The sequence below is a fragment of the Pteropus vampyrus genome, unplaced genomic scaffold, assembly GCF_000151845.1.
Source record: "Pteropus vampyrus isolate Shadow unplaced genomic scaffold, Pvam_2.0 Scaffold410, whole genome shotgun sequence".
Lineage (NCBI taxonomy): Eukaryota > Metazoa > Chordata > Mammalia > Chiroptera > Pteropodidae > Pteropus > Pteropus vampyrus.
Genome location: NW_011889191.1, coordinates 953,634 through 974,986, shown reverse-complemented (window position 1 = coordinate 974,986; position 21,353 = coordinate 953,634). Strand labels below are relative to the sequence as shown.

General features: G+C 32.6%; 1 protein-coding gene across 7 annotated transcripts in view; it reads left to right on the top strand.

Moving 5' to 3' along the window:
• Nucleotides 1-18,878, top strand: part of PTBP2 (polypyrimidine tract binding protein 2) — a 69,167-nt gene extending 50,289 nt beyond the window's left edge. The window contains exons 7-13 of one of the 7 annotated variants that reach the window (XM_011380858.2): nt 246-441; nt 9,687-9,826; nt 11,272-11,305; nt 11,724-11,816; nt 16,560-16,776; nt 16,878-16,955; nt 17,127-18,878. In XM_011380858.2, coding sequence (XP_011379160.1) covers nt 246-441; nt 9,687-9,826; nt 11,272-11,305; nt 11,724-11,816; nt 16,560-16,776; nt 16,878-16,955; nt 17,127-17,256 — 888 coding nt within the window. In that variant the 3' untranslated portion in view covers nt 17,257-18,878. Of the gene's footprint in view, nt 1-245; nt 442-9,671; nt 9,827-11,271; nt 11,306-11,723; nt 11,817-16,559; nt 16,777-16,877; nt 16,956-17,123 lie in introns of all 7 variants that reach the window. The other 6 variants (XM_011380856.2, XM_011380854.2, XM_011380857.2 and 3 more) reach the window with 6 other exon arrangements.
• Nucleotides 18,879-21,353: the final 2,475 nt, after the last annotated feature.

The following is a 21,353-nucleotide window of genomic DNA, read 5'->3' as shown; positions in this document are numbered from 1 at the left end:
AGCACATGTGCTTAATTGGTTGTATTTTAGGTTTAAGTAGCACTTTCTATTTCAAGAAGATAGTATTTGTGAAAACTAATACCTGTACTGCTGGGATAGCAAAGAATGATGTGTAACATATTTTGATCCCTTTCCTGGTAGCTGTTATGTGCAGGTTTTCATTGTTGAATTTTACTGTCAAAGTAATATCTTTTTGCAAAGTTTTATTTCTTAACATTGCTGATATACTGTATTCACTTTTATAGGCCCTAGATGGTCAGAATATTTATAATGCTTGCTGTACCCTAAGGATTGATTTTTCCAAACTTGTGAATTTGAATGTAAAATACAACAACGATAAAAGTAGGGATTATACTCGACCTGACCTTCCATCTGGGGATGGACAGCCTGCATTGGACCCAGCTATTGCTGCAGCATTTGCCAAGGAGACATCCCTCTTAGGTATGATTTTTATCATCTATACCACTTTTCTCCTATTTTGCCAAATGAGAAAGTGCCTATGAAACTCAGTAAGTATAATGAGTCCCCCATTTTGGAATTTAAAAAATTGTGTTACATTTTATTTTTCTCAGGTGAGAAGGCATATGAATACAATTGGTAAAAACCTAAAGTATCCTTCATAAGTTACATTTATGTCAGTTATATGTTTTTCACCATACTTACCTTCTCTCCCACTCTCCCAAGTAAAAGAACAAAAGCTGTAATGAAAAAATACTGTTAAGTTCTTAATAAAACATTTACACTTTAAACCGGATGTCACACTGTCTAAGTTGAAGTCTAGGTCTAGGTCTCCTGTGCATATTCTTTAGGGCTAACCTGTTTTAATTTAGCACTACATAGAAACAGTGAAGTGTTAACAGATAAAACGTGTAATGGGAGTAAGGTGCATCATAGCCTCTCTTTAAAAAAAGAAAAAATTTTAACCTGGAGAGAATTTTTTATAAAATTTTGCCATTTGTCTAAATCATTTGTATTTCACCTTGTACTAGAATGGATTTGACCCATCTAACAAAAAAAAGTGCAAAAATTTGTGACTAATAGTTGGTATAGTCAAGATGACAAAAATAAGGGAAAATGTTATTTTGTAAGTGAAATGGGTGATTTATAACATAAGATGAAATTTACATTTTTTAAAATTTGATGTATATGGGAAATTCTTTACTTTTGACATTTGTAAAGATTATCTTTAAATTAGTTTTTATTAGATTATTTTTAAATTATCTTTAAATTAGATTACCTTTAAATTAGTTCTGTCTCCATGGAACCCAAGATTGATGAGAGCCAAACTAGTTCTTACAGTTTACTTTCTGCCCATGCCCATCAACAACAAAAAAAGGCATTTTAATAAAGTAATTCTTGAAATTTACTGTGGATATATAATATTTGTGCTATCCATTTGTAAATATGTAGTAATATATGTGATGCGTCTATGAACAGAGACACCCTGATGCACAAAAGAAGCAACTGATACTTGAAATTACTTCTGGCGACTTAATTCAGACAAAACTCGCCCTTTATTCTAAGTTTCTTCTATGTCTACGTAAGCCATAGCTGTTTATTATGACTATAATAGACGCTTTTTTGGTTGATAACATTCTTTCCTGACAAAATTTCTATCACTTTATGGGCGTAGTTTAAGCCTTTATTCCCTCATCTCAGCTTATAAATTAATATTGACTGTTTGATAGTATATCATTTTTAAAGATAAAATCGAGTGAGACAGTAATGAATGGTACATGGCCTTTGCTTATAATTACTACTATAGGTTATTCTTTTGTGATAGAATTGTATTGAAGAGATAAAAAGATATTTATTGAATAGCTTCTTAGTCCTAGGCATTCTACTAGGGACTGAGCAGATATAATATTTAATTCTTAAGATACCAAACAAAGTAGAAGATAACATCAAGACTATATATATAGTTTTTGAGAAGTTTAAAAATTCACATGGAACTCATTAAACAATTTAAGGGTAAAATACCAAGAAACTTCAGCTAGTATCAGACATAGAACACTGAGGAGCTATGTGCCTTTGCCCATTTGAGTATAGTTAGATGTAGGTGGATTCTGGGTTACAAGTCACCTGATTTCTTCTCCTAGGGAATTCATCACTGTTTTCTTTGTAATCTCATGGCCTTGTTAAAATTTTTAAAAAGTAATAGTAAATGTCTCAAATTCTGAAGCCTTGGCATAACTAGCTTCTATCTTACTCTGTGCCTTTATTTTTTTTCCAGCTGTTCTACATTTTTTGCATAAAAAGCATATGAGTAAAGTCGATCAGTTCTTATTTAATAAATTGTCTCGTGTCTTCCAGCTCTGTTGAATATTTTAATGTAATAGATTTTTGTTTCTTCACTCTGCCTGGTAAGAAAAAGGAAAACATTCTGTGGTGAAAATATGTGAATTCATATTCCTTTACTAAATAGCTTCATCATTTACCTGTTTTAATAGTCTTGCATCTTGTTATAACTGAGCTTTTAAGTATCCTAAAGTAGTTTTGGAAAGTAGGTGAGTTTATAAGTTTTAAAAATCAAATAATGAACTCTTTAGTATAATTTACAAGAGATAACCACTTTTATATTTTGGTATATATTATTTTCTTTTTTCCTATGTAAATACAAACTTGTACAAAATTAAAATCACACTGTATTTGCAGTTTTGTATTGTAATTGTCATTTTTACTAAGAATTTTTTCGGAAAAATGATAATTTTAATAGCTGCATAGCTATTAAAGTATGGCTATATCATACTTGTGAAAGTAATTTTGTTGGACATTTAGTCTACTTCCATATTTTTTATTAATAAAAATGGCATGTGAAAACACCCTGCACATAACTGTCAAACTATTTCCTTAGGCTAAACTCCTAGAATTAGAATTATTGGGTCAAAGAAAATGTTGAGGCTACTGAATCTTACCGCAAATTCTTTTCTAGAAGGTGATGTTAATTTAAACATGAATGGTACATGATGTTGGCTATTCTCCTTCCCCCCCCCCAATCATCATTGAATATTCTTTTGTCAATTTGCTAAGATCTTCATTTGATAAGAATGTCAGGTTATTTTAATTTTTATTATTTTATGATCTAGTTTACTTTTAAGTGTTTATTATATATTTGCAAGTCTCTGAATTGGTTGTCAGGATTCTTTGAGTTGGGATGTACAGTATATGTAAAATGCATATTAAGTATCCTATGTTTATATTTGATATGAGCTGATCCTTCAACTTTATTCACACATTCTAGACTAGCCAATTTATGGAAAAGTATTTTTAATTCATCTTAATATAAAAATATGCATTTACAGGACATTAAGGTACCTTTTTTCCATACATTTGGTGGATATTTTGATCTTTATTAGGAGCCACTTACAGTTTTGCTTTTTAAAGTATTCTTCAAACACTCTTTACAGCTGCCATCCAATATTGCTTTAATGAGGTCATGCCTTCTGGATTGGTAACTAAATCTTTGTGTGTGTTTTTGATTCCAATGATACTTAGGTGACTTCAGAGTACAACCAAACTAGTATTGATCGAATCCATTTCCTGCTATCCTTTCCCTCTACTTCCTCCCTCAGTTCATGTATTGTAGAAAGCTAGTTCTTTAAAGTCTCACAGTCTTCGACTGGTCTGGCTTTTTCCTTATAGTGTCATTCCTAATTTGTTTCTCCATCCACTGCTGCTTTTATGTAAACTAGGAGTTAGCTCCAAAAGCTTGATTAGATTCAGATTCTGTTATTAATATTTGTTTAAGAAGAATACTTTGTAGGTGCTCTTTGTGCTTCATATTGTATCTTAGCAGGAAGCATGAAACATCTAGTTTTCCCACTTTAAGTTACTTTAGTGATGCTTTGAGATTGATTGTGGTTTGGGGTAGTAACATTCTGATCTTCCATTATATTTTTATACTAATGGTTTTAGTATCCACTAATGTTGCTGCGTTAATTTATTTCATTTGAGGGGTGCAAATATGTTTTTTTTTACCCCCTAATGTACACATTCCTTCTACATTAATTAGCTGAAACAAGTTTAAACAAGTTTATAAATTGGTATAACCTAAATTCTTCCCACCTTCTGCTTTAAACTTTAGAAACTGTTGGTTGCTTCCGGTTTCTGGTAGTCCAGGTGGTTTGAGATAGTGAAATTAACTTAAAGGTGATAAGTTTTGTTTACGTAATTATTGTTTTTTTGTTGTTTGTTTGGTCTTGTCCAGTGGCCCCCAAAAAGGAAGGGGGTAGGTGGGTAAAGAACTAAACAGAGCTAATTAAAATTTAGATATTTTTTTCTTTTAAAAAATAATTCATCATAAAGAGCTGGAGAGCATTAATATGGTCTCAGTAAATACCAGTAGACTGTAAAATCACTTCTCTCTTATAGCTAATTGTGAGAAAAAAATAACCTCCAAGTGGTTTTTTTTTTTTTTTTTTTGGTACCCACGTGTATGTGCAGTCTCAGCCTGTTTATTCTTTTTGAATGTGATTCTATAAGATGTACAGTAAAAACATCTTTGATGAAAAAGTGCTATCATATATGCTATTGTAGTGGAGTGATAGAGGGAACTTTCATTAAACTAGACTAATTGGAAATTAATATTGTAACAGTGAGCTCTAATAGAGCAGTGCTTGTGTATTTTCTTAAAATATATTTAAGTGATGCCTATGTTTTCCTTTTGTATGAGTGCATTTTTTTATTTTTAAAAAATAAGATATATTCTTTCATCGTCATTTAGGTATTACTTAATAAATTTAGGCTATTCAAGGTTTCAGTATTCTCCAAAGATGAGTGCGTTTTGGAAATTCTTTTTTTTTTTTTCTTACTCAACCATTCAGTAACCCCAGAGATTAGGAAGAACAAAATTATTGATATTTTCATGAGTTTGTAAAGCTGTTTTCAGTTAATTATTGTGACGTAGGCCATTAAATAGATGTTTCTAACAAGAAATGCTGATGAAAAGGACTCTTAAAGAAACACATATACCAGTTTCTAAGGAACGAGGTCTTTTGGATAATTGGTATTGATTGAGGGGGTTTAGCTGTTTTTTTCTACCACTGTTTGCTCTCTAAAAATTTGGCTCCACTCTCTAAATGCCTATATACATCTTTTGGGGGTAGTTTTACGGTAAGAATAACTATTTAGGAGATTATTAGCTTAAAATTATCTACTTAGATTCTGCCTCTATTGCTTGGAGTTCTTCATTTTATATATTTTTGGCAAATACATTTGAAATACTGTGGCTTAGAATGGATTTATCTCAATCCCAAAGTTTGTCTGATGCATATGAATACTAATAATAGCTAACCATTTACTGAGTGCGTATTATGTGCCAGGCATCGTACTTTTAGCCCTTTACTTGTAAGTTCTCACATCATCCCTAAATAAAGTTACCTTTATTGCCCCCATTTTACACAGAAACTGGGACATAGATTAGCACTTTGCTCAAATTTCCATAATTAGTGAGTGGCTGAGACAGTTCTCAGAGGCAGGCAGTCTGGCTCTAAAGTCCATGCTCCTAACTAATAAACAATAATATTTCCTGTAGATTAGCTGGGCCTTTTAGCCTATTTTTTCATCTATGGAGTTAATATAGAATAATGTCATACATATAGTAAATATGTAAGTCCTATACTTTTAACTTTTTTTCATATACTAAGATGTTTTCTGTTGCCATGACAGTTTTTTTGTTGCCAAGTCCATTCAATGTTTAATCTGGTTATTTTATGATTACAGAACCAGAAGTGGGTATTGTTTATATATCCATTCAAAATTGCATCCAAATAGGAATATGTATATATAACATGCAAGCCAAAATAAACTGAATTTATATTTTTTCTTTTCACAAAATATACATTAAAACCTACATACCAAAATCTTAATTTTGCAAAACCCTAATCTATAATAGTCCGTTAATAAGACCAAAATAATTACAAATACACAAACATGCTAGAAACATTTCCCAGAAATATTGAACTACATACATTTTGAAAGTATTACTGAACGCTATTACACCAAAATACAAAACAAACAAACCATGTAATTAAAACAATATATTATCATGTTCAACATAAACAAATCAGAAATTTTTGGTCAGAAGTCACATGAAAATACCTGTACTAATTCACTGTCCTGTAACTTTGGTTTTCTCATTTTATTTCTGTTTTAACATCTAAGTAAGAAACAGTAGTTGGGAGATGCTTACTTCATATGTGCACTCTTCAAAGTGATGTTGAGTTCTTTGGATTATCAAACTACCTTCTATTTTCCTATGGCTGAATTTTAAAAATAATAATTTTAAGTCTTTAAAATGTCTATTTTAATGGTAAATGTTTACAGTGAGGAAGTATGTGCAATCACTAAGAGTGTGGATTTCAAATCCAGACATCCTGAGTTGAAAATTTTGCTCAACTTCACTGTCTCAGTTTCTGTGTTTGTATATGACAGCATTCCTGTGTTCTGTGGCCGTTGTGAGAATTAAATGTGTTAATGCATTCAGTGAACTTTGCACAGTGCCTGGCATTAATGAATGCTCATTTCATGGTAATCATTTTTTTAAAGCTAGCTTTAGTTCTGGAATTGATTATAGTAGATTGGATCAAGAGGATAGTGGAAATGTTGGGGTCTAGAAAAATATAGAGATAATTTTTATCATCATTGTGATAACCTGAAAGGATTTTTTTCAAGCTCATATAGAAATTTTAAGGGCAGAGCTGGAGCCAGAAATAAAATCATCGGCTTTATAGTCCATAATCTTTTCACCATTCTATATCTTTATGAAGAAAAAAAAGAAACAGATAAGAAGGGAGTACTTTTGAAGTTGGTTGAAAATTTGAGAGAATTTGGATCTCAGTATTACTTGTTGAACAAAATGGGGTTGAGAGTAGGATATAAGACTTAAGTCTGGTGGCTATTTTAGGGAACTCCAGACTAGGAAATCTGCTAACGTTGGATAGCAAAATGTTTGTGGAATCGGTTTGGGTTTGTGTGTGTATGTTTTCACTCTTAATATTCCACAAACCCAGATGAGAGCATATCTAAAGTATAAAATTAGATTTATCCAAGTCTGGTGTTGGAGAGCATTACAGGATTAGTAGGAAGTAAGCCTACTAATAAAGGCCAGCAGTGGTTCATTGGTTTTGTGGGAGTAGGAGGATTGGGAAGCTGAAAGAATGAAATCAGGAAAGGGGATTTAAATGTTAGAAACAAATGGCAGAGATAGATGTAGGGGAGGGAGGAAAGGGAGAGGGAGAAAAAAGATATAGCAAGTGAACTTCAATGTGAGATACAAAGTTCAAGAGAACTCCAGCAGGTAAGTAGGAGGAAGTACAGAGTACCTTAGTAAACAGGTGATGGTTTTAAGAGTTAAGTTATGTACAGAGAGAATGCTAAGGAATAGCTTTTTGAGATTATTTTAATTTGGGTAACTAATGTTAATTAGTTCTTTGGTTAAGTTTTTCTGCCTTAGTAGGCCCTGAGAATTATTGCTTCTTGCCTTTTAGAATTGACAATGAAACCAGAAATTAAACCGATTTTAATTTTTTTATTGTGAAAAAAGAACCAGTCACATGGCTTTGATGGATTTTAAAAATACTTTTTTATTGTCAAAAGGAATTCGAGGGTTGATATTGAACTTTTTTTCTTCATGCCATCTTTTGCAGTTGGTATTTGTGTGTGTGTGTGTGTACACGCATGTGTGCAACACGCACGCACATGTGTGCCCATATACCATTAACTGGATCCTATTAAGACCAAAGAACTTAACAGAATTTTAAGTTTCTTTTTCCCACTGAAAGATAGCCAATTAAAGGCAGGGAAACAAGGAATGATTTTACAGTGTAATGCCTATGCCTACATCTGGAGTTTCTGCCACTGTTAAATAATTGTGTTGCCAACTTTAGTTGGATACTATGTGCATGCAGCCAAAGCTATGGGAAAATATGGAAAAGCAGTGTTTAAGAGGAAGGGGTCACTTTCTAAGAATGTGCAAGAACAAAGGTGAGTGCATGCCTAGGAGTTAGGAATATATCTTTATACATGACATTGCCATCAAATGAAGATACCCACCGAATGTTAAATGGAAACAACCTATAAAGTGTAATGAGAGCTGTGATGTTTAATGTGGAGAGAAGTTAGTGATGCCATGGAATAGCTGGTTAAAAGGATCCATACTGGTGGATCCAAAAATGCACTAAAAGGCTACTGTGCATTAGTAAGTACTAGACATAAGAAGCTTCTATTTTAAAATTAGATGCTTATTTCTGGGATTTAGTTTAAAAATAAAATGGGTGAGTGAATGAAACAAGATTGGCCATGATCTAATAATTGTTTAACCAGTGTAATGGGCACCTGGGGGTTATTATTCTAATCTCTCTACTTTTGTATATTTTGAAAATTTTCCAAAACAAAATAAATTCTAAGGAAAGTAGATAAATAGATAAAAAGAGAGATTCTAAAACATGGTGTAGGCAAAAATGTATAAATTCATCCAGAGCAAGAATGTAAATGAGAAACACCATTCCACTGGAGTTCTCAGAATAGATAAAAAAAAATTAATTGACGGGGAAAAAAATTTAAGTCAAAAACTAAATCGGTTTAAGGAGTTGTGAATCTTAAAGAACCCTTCAGACTGACAGTGAGAGATTGTGGTAGTTTCTAAAGTAAAAAGATAACAACTTGGCTAAAAGAATAAGGTATCTGAAACCAAAGGTAACTTCACATCCCTGTGACATACACAAGAAGGCTCGAAAGAAAAGAAGAAATGGGACTACAGTGCTAAGGGCCAGTTCTACCCAGGTATGTCATAAATTAACTTCATTTAGGTTGGATGTATGTTTCCTTTATTATGGGAATGAGAAGAAGAACATATTTCTTTAGTGAACTGATACTGAGAAATAAGCTGGTATGTAAGAATTTAAAGGGTGAAAGGATTCTGAGTTCATTGGTAATCGAAAAGCGGATAAAAGAGACTGAGACAAAAGAATTCTCTCTAGAATAAATGACTGAACTATCTTAAGACTGTGATGTAGAAGAAGGAAATATTAAAACTGGTAGGCAAAAGATAAAATACTGAAAGAGGAAGTCTGATATAGTGTTCTCATTCTTTCTACTGCGGAAGTGTTGTATTTGAGAAACTTGTGTTCACTATCACTACTTGAGTGTGGAATTAAGACACAGAATTTGGTAAGATTTTCTTTAGGTCTTTGAATTAAATAATAATGTTCAGGGTGATTTGTCTATAGGAACTGATGGACTTACTGTATTCATTTTCATAAACTGATTATTCAATTTCAAGTGTGAATATATGAAGAAGATAGTACTTGTATGAAAAAGTGAGTTACTATTATCAAATATGCCTTTTTAAACCATGGAAATGAATTTTTCAGGTCTCTTGGAAATATATTCTTTATGCTTTGTTTGCTTTTCCATAGGAAATGGAATATTTTATATTTAATTTTTTAACATAATACAGGTATGTACCTTAGTTCTAATATTTAATGATTTCATTGAAACCAGTTATTTTTCTCTAACTACATGTCAGCAAACCATTTTTCTAAATGTTACAAAAATTAATTTTCAGGAACCATTTGGAATGGTCAACCCTAAGCCATGCAGCCATCGTGCTTAAATTGGTATTGTAAATGACTTGTGTGTATTTCGTAAAATATGCTTTATTTTAAAATTAGGGCTTCCTGTTGCAGCTGTTCCAGGAGCTCTGAGTCCTTTGGCTATTCCAAATGCGGCTGCGGCTGCGGCTGCGGCTGCTGCTGGCCGAGTGGGTATGCCTGGAGTCTCAGCTGGTGGCAATACAGTCCTGTTGGTTAGCAATTTAAATGAGGAGGTCAGTAACATAATTTTCCGATGTTTATTCTTTAACTCCATTTCATTTGTGAAAGTTTTTCATGTTTATTTCATTTTGCACTTGCCTTTCTGTTTATGTACATTCATTAGTCAAAGTATTTTTTTTGTATGTTTCTACTTCTGAATAAAATCTTTGTACATGTTTAAGTAATACTTTATTTCTTTAGACAGTCATATCTCTATATAGATATATATATATTTTTTAATCTAACTACCTATTTTTCCTAAGAAAAATATGGTGAAGTACCGTAGTTTGGCTTTTTATCTTTTTGTTGTTCTCAAAGGCAAATGTAATCTAATTTGCAGATTTAACTGTAAAACAATTTTGCTCTTTGCGTTTTCTAATTATTTGCTTGTTCATTTCATGCTTATGTGTCATTGCATTTTTTTAAATCTTATTTTGTGTGAACTACTCTAATACATTTTTCTTTGAAGGTTCTTCCAAAGAGCTTGACGAGGCACTCTTCCAGTTTTTCTTAGTAATTTTTTCTTTGCAGTTATTAGTTATTGTCTTCTAAAAATATTTTTCAACTTTATCCCCCCCTTCTTGTTCAATAAAATTTATTGTTATTTTCTTTAGTTGTACATTTTATGTCTGGTATATTTTATTTTGATTGCTATGAAAGCTGTTATGAAATGTGGGAAGCTCAATGTATCAGTTTACACTGTCTAATTTGAATATTTGTTTCATTTTTAATTGGCCTCTGTTAATACGAACATTAAGCTTATTTTATCATTTAATACTATTGTCATTCAGTTCTGCATGCCAAAATGTTTGAATCAGAGTGCCTTTGTTTTTCTTTTAAGAATTTTGCCTGCATTTCATAACCAGCCATGCTTATGCAGTTAAAGTTCAAAGTTTAAAATTCCTGTGCATGCTTTCCTTCCCCATGTTGAGATGAAATGCTGTAATTTACTCTGATATAGATGTACTTTACCCATATTTGTCTTGGATGACTACATTTTACTCAGTTTTTCTTGTACAGTACATAAACCAACCATTTTCTGACCAAATTCCTGCATTTCCTATGTACTGACCTATATTTTATTTTTTTTTTGTTCCCCAATTCCTTATTTTTTTCTTCTGCATTGCTGTTTCCCTTCCCCATTTCATCCTTTTCCCTGTGTGTTCACCTTCCCTTTCCTTGTCTTTCCCCAAATGCCCATTCCCTTCCCTGTCTTATCCTTTATTTTCCTTGTCCTTGTCTTCATTCCCTGTCTCCATTCCCTATGTTCATGCTTCTGTGCTTGAACAAATGTTCCTCGGACCAACTTGCCCCAATTAACCGCCTTGAACCATGATCCATGACCACCTCACCATTCTGCGGGAACCACCCTTCGTTATGGATGATCTGTTCATCTCCGCTCTTCCTCGACTCTTCTCTCTTCTTGTCTTACGCTGCTTGCTCTTCTCTCCTTCTAAAGATGGTTACGCCCCAAAGTCTGTTTACCCTCTTCGGTATGTTATTGTTAGCACTATACTTTTATTATTGATTTGATTTTTGTTTCACCTTAATTCTTATTTGTAGCTAGCACTTTGGCTTAAAGTTGAATAGTAAATCTTTTGCTATTTTTCTTTGCTATTTAAAACTCTCCATAGACACAAAATTTGTTTTAATGCATGCTGATTTATTTTGCATGGTCTTTAATTTAATATCATTCACATAGCTTTGAGGGTTTATCAGAAATTATTCTTTTCAAAATTCACTGTTCAAAATCTTGATCTTTCTTTATTCATTTGTGAGAATGATGAGTTTGAATGAGTGATCATGTTGCTGTCTGAATGTTTCATTAATATGTCAGAAAGATAATCTTTAGCTGACTTGAACATAAAATTAATTCCATTTTTGGATTACCTCTCTGTGGCTCTAAAAAAGGTGTTTATGGAGATGTGCAGCGTGTGAAGATTTTGTACAATAAGAAAGACAGTGCTCTGATCCAGATGGCTGATGGAAACCAGTCACAACTTGGTAAGAATAAACCATGTATTACCTATACATCTTCAGATCTGATTTCAAATACATAATGTAAATCTGTGAGTAAACCCTGTACATTAGTAAGAAGCCATTTGTTTTTTTAATAGCCAGGGCTCAAAATGTCATGTTAATTTTCATATTTTAATGTAAATAGTTGTATATGATAAGCATATTAGTATTTTTCTGCTATCCTCTTACTATTTCTCATGCTCAGTCTAGTGGGAAAGGGGTTTGGTTCCAAAGTTACCATAACAATTTTACATAAGAATTATGGCATATAGATATTACAATGATATTCAGTTGTTTTCATTTTTGGTTACTCCCTGTAATGGAAGTTAACTGTTCATATGGTCCATGGAACCCTGACTAATGCCGTGTTGTTTTAATTCTAACGTCATTTATAAGTATTTGGCTAAACTTAGTAATGGAGAAGTCCACATGGAAAATGTATGTTAAAAGATACTAGGTTCTTTCAAAATGAAAAACCTGTGCCAAATACACCATTAGTCCCTTTTGGAGTCTTAAAGTGTTTACTTTAGTCAAGTTAACACTTATTACTTAGATAAATAATTGGTGATTTTAATTCATATCATTTGACTTCAGACACAAAGTCAAATCACATAAATCTAGAATATAACTGCGTACTCCTAGGGTGATTGGCTGTAAATATCAGTATGTTCTGAGCATATAATTCCATTAATTGAGATTCAGGAATGATAGTGCCTCAGACTGATTGTATTCACATTGTTACTTTGAAATTTGCCATTTCGATGTAAGTACTGGTATATTTTTGCTCTCATATCCAATGAGACTCACAAACTAACATGATATACTAGATCTTTTGGCCTTTGAGGTTATACACAAATTTGAATTTCAGGGTTTCTTACCAACCAATGTGATAGTTCAGACAGTGTGTAGAACTTTGTACATCTGGCTTCCCATTTTTTAAAATGAAAGACATATAAAAGTCCTAATCATGTCATAGATGCTTAGTAAATCTCTTCTTCCTCTGCTTGGGTATACTTCTGTACTCTGGTGAGAGTGGTCATTGCCATTGTTTTTATATACATTGTAAATAGCATTGTACAGTGTTTCATAGTTAAAGCATGCTCAAAGTTTTCATTTTTTTCCCTTATCACCATGTGAGCTGTGGGTGGCATCACCTTCTTATTATATAGTCATTGTGGTTGAGAAGTACCCAAAGTAGAATTAAATCAAATTCTTCTGAATAATTCATTTTGTTTTATATGAGGGCTAGTTTAAATAAGTGATATTTTAATATTTATTATACTCTGCTAGGGCTGCCATAACACAATACCACAGACTGAGTGGCTTAAATAACAGAAGTTTATATTCTCACAATTTTGGAGACTAGTCCCAAATCAGGGTGCCCACAGACTCAGTTTCTGGTGAGGGCTTTCTTCCTGGGTTACAGGTGGCTGCCTGCTTCCTGTATTCTCATCCGGCCTCTTCTCTGAGCTCTCTAGTGTCTCTTCCTCTTATTTTAAGGACAGGGTCTTATTTGGATTAGGGCCTCACCCTGATGACCTCATTTAACCTTTAATTACCTTCCTAAAGGCCCTTTCTCCAAATAGTCACATGTGCGGGGTGTAGAACTTTAACATGTATATTTTGGGAGAATACAGTTCAGTGTGTAAGAATACTTATATTTGTAAAAAAGCCCTAATTTTTATAAGATTTTTTTCACTAAAGCTTTGACTTACTGGTAGCATCATTTATAGTTTTTGGACTAATGTAGTGGCAAATAACTTATTATTTCTCATTGCTGCTAGGGTAGATTTTGCTATCAAAGAAGTTATTTTAATGGGAATTTAAAATAACAGAGCTAAATGATAAAGTACTATGCAAATTAGAATGTGATGTTTTGACAGAAAGTTTTAATTTTAAGAATGTTATAAAACCAAAGAAAGAAGATAATAAAAGCAGCATTCTATAATGGTATAAATAGTTGAGAGAAAAATTACAGGAAATACTTGGGTCCTTTGAAAAGACTAATAGACACGTGGATGTCGATATTTTTTTAAAATGAGAGAGGCAAGACATTTTGAATTATAAAGGGTATTAAGTATTGGTAAGCTCCATTTCCATATTATATAAACTCCTGTGTTATAAATTTTTTGCTATCTTTTAACTTTATTCATTAATGTCTTCTTCAGAGATGGATTAAGAGAAAGGTAAAAAATTGTATTCAGCCAAAAATGTTATCTCCACTGTGCAGCGTTGATGTTTACCTCCCTTATCATTGATTGCTTTGTCCATCTATGCCATTATTTTCTTGGAACAATAAGATTTCAAGATATGAGTCCAATTATTTAAACTTGATTCATTTTAAATTAGTGATTCAAATCTGCTTTTGCTTTATTTAATCATTATCTGTACCTCAATTTTTGGGATGGGTAGGCGAAAAAGGAGAAGGGATTAAGAAGTACAAATTGGTAGCTACAGAATAGCCATGGGGGATGTAAAGTATAACATAGAGAATATAGTCAATATTAATAACTGTACAGTGTCAAATGGGTACTAGATTTATCAGGGTGATCGCTTTGTAAATTAGATAAATGTCTAATCACCATGTTGTATACCTGAAACTAATAGAATATTGTATGTCAATGGCAGTTGAAAAGTAATTATTAAAAGTGGGGGTGGGGACTGGTATTTTAATTACACCCCTCTCCCCCCCTAAACCTCCATCCACTTTAGATCATTTCACATTCTTTTGTCAGCAGTCAGCTGACTAGAATTTCATTACGTGGCTACTTCTTCAGATAGCTGTTCGTTATTTTGCTCAGTTTTAATCCTTTTTCTCTACCCATCTCTTTGTTACTGTGCCTAGGATTTTTCATTATTTTTATTCCTGCCCATCAGTATTTCAGAGCTCAGCTTTCAGTCTTTTCATAACTTTTCAAAGCCACACTAAGACAGCTTTCTTATGACAACCTTAGTCTGCTTCTTAATACCAATTTATTCTCCAGACTCATTGCTTAGGACACATTTTACGTGAGGGAAATAGCACTTTATCATAAGAAGTTCTGTTCACTTAGAACAATAGAATTATAGAACTTAAAAAGATTTTTAAATTCAAATAAGTTTTATTATAAAAGCGTACCATCACTATTGATAATTGAGTTGATTTCATAAGCGTAAGTGTAAATTTATATATGAAATGCAGTGTAAGAAAATACTAAGAAAATTCAGGCCTGAGATGATTTTTTTTTCTGTTAGTCTCAGTTGAAAATCTAAAAAAATCTATTACAGATATATAACACTGTCATAAAACAATCAAAGAGTAAATTTGTTTTTACAAATTAGGGAAGTGGTAAGTGAAAAAAAGTCACTTTTGATTCTTTTATATATAGTATCTTATACTTTTACAGCATATTCCTTTTCAGACCTATTTTATTTTAACTGGTTTATTCTGTACAAGCAAGTATGATTTACAAATTCTTCCTGTCTCTTGTGTCATACTGTATACTGTAGTATTCTAATCAAGTTGAAAACATTTTGAAAGTAGCGATTCTGTTCTCAATTACCTGTTCTTTTACATTGCCTTTATCTCTCTGCTATTAATATTCTTAATACTTTGATTTGAGTAGTCAAATCAGACCTTCAATTTAGCTAAACTTATGTGACTTATGAAATGATCTTTTTAGTTGTGACTAGTGAATAAAAAATAAAACGTATAACTGTTCTCTAATCTCAGTCCAGTTCATTTAGTTTTAATAACCCAATTACTACCTCAAGAAATAGCTACATAGTGTTCTGTATTTAGGTGCCTTGCTGTGTGTAGGGTAGAGATCATGGTACCTGCCTTCATGTACCTTACAGTCTAAAGGAAGATATAGATAATTAAAATAAATTGTGACGAATTTAAAAAGAAGTAAAGGGTATTATATGGGACTATCTAGTGAGGTTCTGAACCTTTCCAAAGGATGGAGAAAGGCTTTCTTGAGGAAGTAACAGTGAAGGATGAGTAGATTAGGAGTGTAGTGAAGGAGGTAGGGAATTGTTACAGATAGAACAGCATTCATACAGGCTAAAGATAAGTAAAACTAGCACTTAGTTTAAGGAAATATGTTATGAACAGCTGAGCAGAAAGTGTGCAAGGAGCATAGTACTAAGGTACCGTAAATTCCATTACGACTGGGATGGTTCTTGTCTTACCACTTGATTCCCAGCACTAACAAAGAGGTTAGTATTGTACATCAATACATGACATAATCAGGTTTGCATTATACAGAGGTCATTCAACTGCTGTGTATAGAATGGATTGGAGAAAGGTAGAAAAGAATCAAACAGGAGACAAATTAGAAAACTGAGTTATCCAGATTAAAAATAATGGCATGAAAAGTGGACAAATGGAGAGATGAATTTGAGAGATGATTAAGAGGAAGAATATCATAGGACTTGGCAGTTAAGATGTAGAACAGAAAAGAGAAAAGAGTATAGATGAGTATTAAGTTTCTTTCTTGGGCATCTAAGTATCTGATTTCTCAGCAGAGTAGTCAAGGAAGAGAGAGATTGATTCATAATCTGGATTTTCATTCCGTGAAAGAAACTTCTGTGCCAGAATGCTTTGTTACCAGTAGTTATTAGAAACTAATGACTTACTTTAAAATCAGAGAAGTTAGATTTTTAAATTATTCTAAAATAAGTATTTTTGCTTTGAAATTTGTTAACATTTTTTTAATAGGCTTTTTTTTTTTTTTTTTTAAATAGCTATGAACCATCTTAATGGACAGAAAATGTATGGAAAAATTATTCGTGTTACTCTATCCAAACATCAGACTGTACAACTACCTCGAGAGGGACTTGATGATCAAGGGCTCACAAAAGATTTTGGTAATTCCCCCCTGCATCGTTTTAAGAAACCCGGATCCAAAAATTTTCAGAACATTTTTCCTCCTTCTGCAACCCTTCACCTGTCCAATATCCCGTAAGTATTAAAGCTGGAGTTTATTAAGGATGTACGTTTTAGGAATAAAATGTAAACTTTATTATTAATCTTTACTCTTTGTTTCCATCCAATTTTCCTAGTCCTTCAGTAGCAGAAGAGGATCTACGAACACTGTTTGCTAACACTGGGGGCACTGTGAAAGCATTTAAGTTTTTTCAGTAAGCAAGCTTTCTTGTCTTTAAATTAGTGACCGGATAAAAAGTTCTCCAAGTAGTTTTTATTTTTTTGTTGTTTATAGAAATTTTTGATTCTGGAATGGGCAAAATTCAAGTATTTAAGCCTTTTCTAATTTTTATGAAGGATCTAATTTTAAAATTTTGTTTCAGAAGAGATCACAAAATGGCTCTTCTTCAGATGGCGACAGTGGAAGAAGCTATCCAGGCCTTGATTGATCTTCATAATTATAACCTTGGTGAAAACCATCATCTGAGAGTGTCTTTCTCCAAGTCAACAATTTAAAAAAAAAAAGGAGATAAAGATTAGAGGTGAATCACATTGTTTGGTGTCATCACCTATTGACTGTTCAGAATAGTCGGGACCAGAGTTTGATTTTTTTCTTGTTTCCTTTTTTTTTTTTTTGTTTTCATGCTGTTATCATTCCTTTGTTCTAAAATGAAATGGCATATGTAAAGGCAGAGTTATTAACTGCTGTTATTTCATCTGTTCTATAGGGAAGCCATTTTTATTGTCCGTTTAAAATTTCAGTTTAATTTTACTTTCCTTTTTCAACTTAGTTGACATACGTGCCTTAAAAGGAAAACTAGTGTTGCTATTGTGCATTTACTAGAAAAAAGGAATTGGTTGTCTAGGGCACATTGTTCTATGGGAATTACAATATGTTTAGGCAGGGGTGTGTAAAAAGGTTAAGTTTTTGTTTCTCCTGCTTGGAACTTATTTTGAATTATTGGCTTATCACATTTATTTCTGTTTAATCAAATAAGATACAGGATATTGAAAGAATAAAGCAGCATTTTTTTAGTTTTTACTATCTTAGGCTTTGCTTTAAAAAAACATTGGCCTTTTGTATCTCACAATTCTGGTCTAGATTCAGTTATGAATGTAGGCATTAGTTAAAATTAACAAGATGCAGAGTATTAATTTCTCAAGACAACAAAGTGATTTCTGTAAGTTTGAGCCCTATGTGGAAAGCATTGTGGAATCTTAACCTTTTTGTACACACTCTTGTGGGACGTATCATATAAATGTCAGCACTAAGTAATGTCTTGTTTGTGGCTGAATATTTTTCGTAGATGTTTTTGAAGTTGACTTGACTTATGTGCATTTAAATATATATTGCCATCCTTAGTTTGTAATTAAGATTTGGAATATGGTTGTGGATTTCTGAGCATGTGAAGACTGGTCTAGCTAGTTCAGGAACTGGTGCATGTATTTTTCAAAGATAAAGAAAGTGTACTGCAAAAATTTGCAGGAAGATTAATTTTGTGGCAGTTTTCTAAAACTGACAACCAGGTGGGACCAAAGTTTATGTGCCTTTAGTCTTAATTTACCTTGCATTGTAATATTCAGTTTTAATAAATCTTCAAAATATTTTGTATTTAGGAATAGATCTGACTTTAATAAAAACATGGCTCAGAATCTACAGGTCAAATTAATTTGAACAGTTCTTGTCAATCTGAATTGTTGATTCTGTTTAAATGACCAATACTTTTTTGAAATTGATGTACTTAGTTTCAAGATTCATAGATTCTGTTATCTATGTAGACAGAATGGTCATGTATATTTTCTATTAGTTGAGTTTTTACATCTTTAGAAATGTAAAATTCAGTATAGTTTGAAAGCGGCACAATTAAAAATTAATTTTCTAACAAAGTTGGGAGGTTTGATGGTTGTTTAATTTCCTTTTGTGTGTACTCTGCTTACCTCTGTAGCATGCTCAATAAACACTTCTGTAGCTCTGTATTCACCTTCTGTCTTTCTCTGCTGCCTTTTCTCTCTCCTCTTTGTTTTCACTCCACTGTGCTTCTGAATTCATGTTTATTCTCTGCCAGGGTGGGAAAGGAGTAATAATATTATAATTCCATGGCTTTATTCCATAAATAAACCGAGATGCTGTGAAAATATACCAGCGGGTTTTTTTAGTTTAAAAGATGGTGACTGCTTCCCAGGAGGACACAGAATTAACATTTCCCACCCTGATATAATCTGCTGCTTTAAAAACAGAACTTTTATTGTAGCTCGTTAATTCTCTCTATCTCTTTTGTTGTTGTTGTTGTTTTTCTATTAGATTTATGCAGTAATAGATCTTTTGGATTTGCCATGCTCTCTTGCTGCAGTTTCATCTTTCATCTTTTGTGTCTGCTAAAGATCTCCTACTAATCTTAGACAGCCTTTGTGAGTTTTAACAAAGGGTACTTGATGTTATTGGAAAGAAACATTAACGTATCCTCTGCTTTTGCATCAGGTGGGAAGATATACATACACATATTTAAAATATTTTAAAACTTAAAGGTAATTTGTCATGTTACGACTTCCACTTTTTAAAAGAGTCTGATTCAGGTGCTGTTTGTATTACTCAAAATAATTTAGATCACTTTTTTCAAACAAGTATATTGGTGTTTAGAAAACTTCAGTTATACGTGTTCCTTACGTTTATTGTGTTATAACTGACAATGCAAAGTGAGTTTGTATGAGGAGGGAGTGGAATGGAGATCTCTCCCTTCTGAAGCCAGGATCAGAAAACAGAAATGGGTATAGAATTGAGTGAAATTGAGCATACATAGGTCTTCTTATTTCAGCTAAATATTCGTAGGAAATATGATTATAGAAATTCTTAATTTCTAAGGTTATTCTTCACTCTCCTAAATATTTTTATTCCCTTTAAGTTAATCTTTTTTTGTTTCAGATTTTGCAAATAAAAGAATAAATGTTGAAGAAGAGTGTCAGATAACCCACATTAAGGACAAAAAAAGTGGTCAAATATGCAGAAAAATAAAAACGTAATAAACAGCTATGTACTTACTACTCTTTCACCACTTTACACTGTCCATAGTTTACAAGGCCGTTTGGACATTGATAAACTCCTTATCAAATCACATGACATTTAACTACTTTTGAGCAGGTTTTTAAATCAGTTTCTTTACAATAGTGATTGAGTCTCAAGTTTCTCTTAAGGTAAAGATGTACAAAGTGAAGGAGCTATTGTTAGTGTTTTAAAAGCTAAATTGTTGTGTAAGATCCTTAAATACAAATATACCCTTTCTAGTATCACATTATATCTACTCTTCTTGCAAGTTCTCCCATTTCAGTGGACAAAGTATTTGGCATCTTTGTTTTCATCCTTTTATTTGGTGTTTGTGTTTAGGATTTTTTAGTGAAGGAATTTTAACTTATGAAATGTTTCAAACATGCAAAAAAAGAAGACTATAACACACCCCCGTATTCACCTTCAGTTACCAACTTATATTTCTTGTTGCCTCCACCCTCTTCTCATCTTTTATATTAATGCAAATCCCAGACATATGTCATCAGACAGACTTCCTGGTATATTTTCCTCACAGTATTTTATTCCTGGTCATAGTTGCTCCGCTATAATAATATCTGGGCTGGCCCAGCTTATCAGCAATACCATTTCTTCAGATCCTAGAACCTGGCAATTCAAAATGCAGTCCCCAAACCAGCAGCAGTTAGTATCACTTGGGAACATATTCTGGCCCTATTTCTGACCTGCTGAATCTACATTTTGATAAGAGTTGGCAGGTGTGATTCGTTTGGACAGGAAAGTTTTGAGAAGTCCACTAGTGAACTTTTTTTTTCAGTTCTATGAAAATAAGCTTAAAAGTTTTTTTCCTTTTATTCCTGAGTGAAAATCATTTTATTGGTAATTTTAAGTTATTCAAACATATTCATACACTAAAATTAGAACTGAAAAGGATTACATAAAGTATATATACATATATATTTTGTTTTAAATATAAACAGTTCCAGAGAGATCAAATAAATAGTTTGAACAACATTTATAGTGAGTGGCCTATAATTAGAATATAGTTGCCTGGGTCTCCAGTCCTCCAAAGTATTACACTAAATAATGGAAATAGAGATCTACTGTTATTCACAAATTAAAACTGTGACGTACAAGTTAATAGGTAAATATAGCTGATCACAGAGATTAATATGATTTTTTATTTAGTACTAAACATCAAATTTCACCTGGCAGAGAAAGACCTTTCATGTGAATTGATTTTTTTAAAAGAGTGTAAATGAACACTCTTAAGCCCTATGTCTGTTATATGATAAAATGGTGACCTTGGGTCATTTTAGTAAACAGTGTTCCTATGCACTGAATGTTCCTTCAATCTCTTTCCCTACTCCACTTGGATAGCATAGTTTTATAGTTGAAGTACCTGAGCCTTGCTGAGTGATGACTGATACTCTCAGAGCTGTGGCGTGAATATAGGCCTAGCTGTGCCATAGTATGACCCACACACCCTTAGCATAGTTTTTAATGTTCTAAAGCTAGTGGTTTTCTCTGTCACCCTGCTTACCACCCCCATTGCTGTCTCTCAGCCTTGTTGCTTTAACTATCCATCACTTATGCT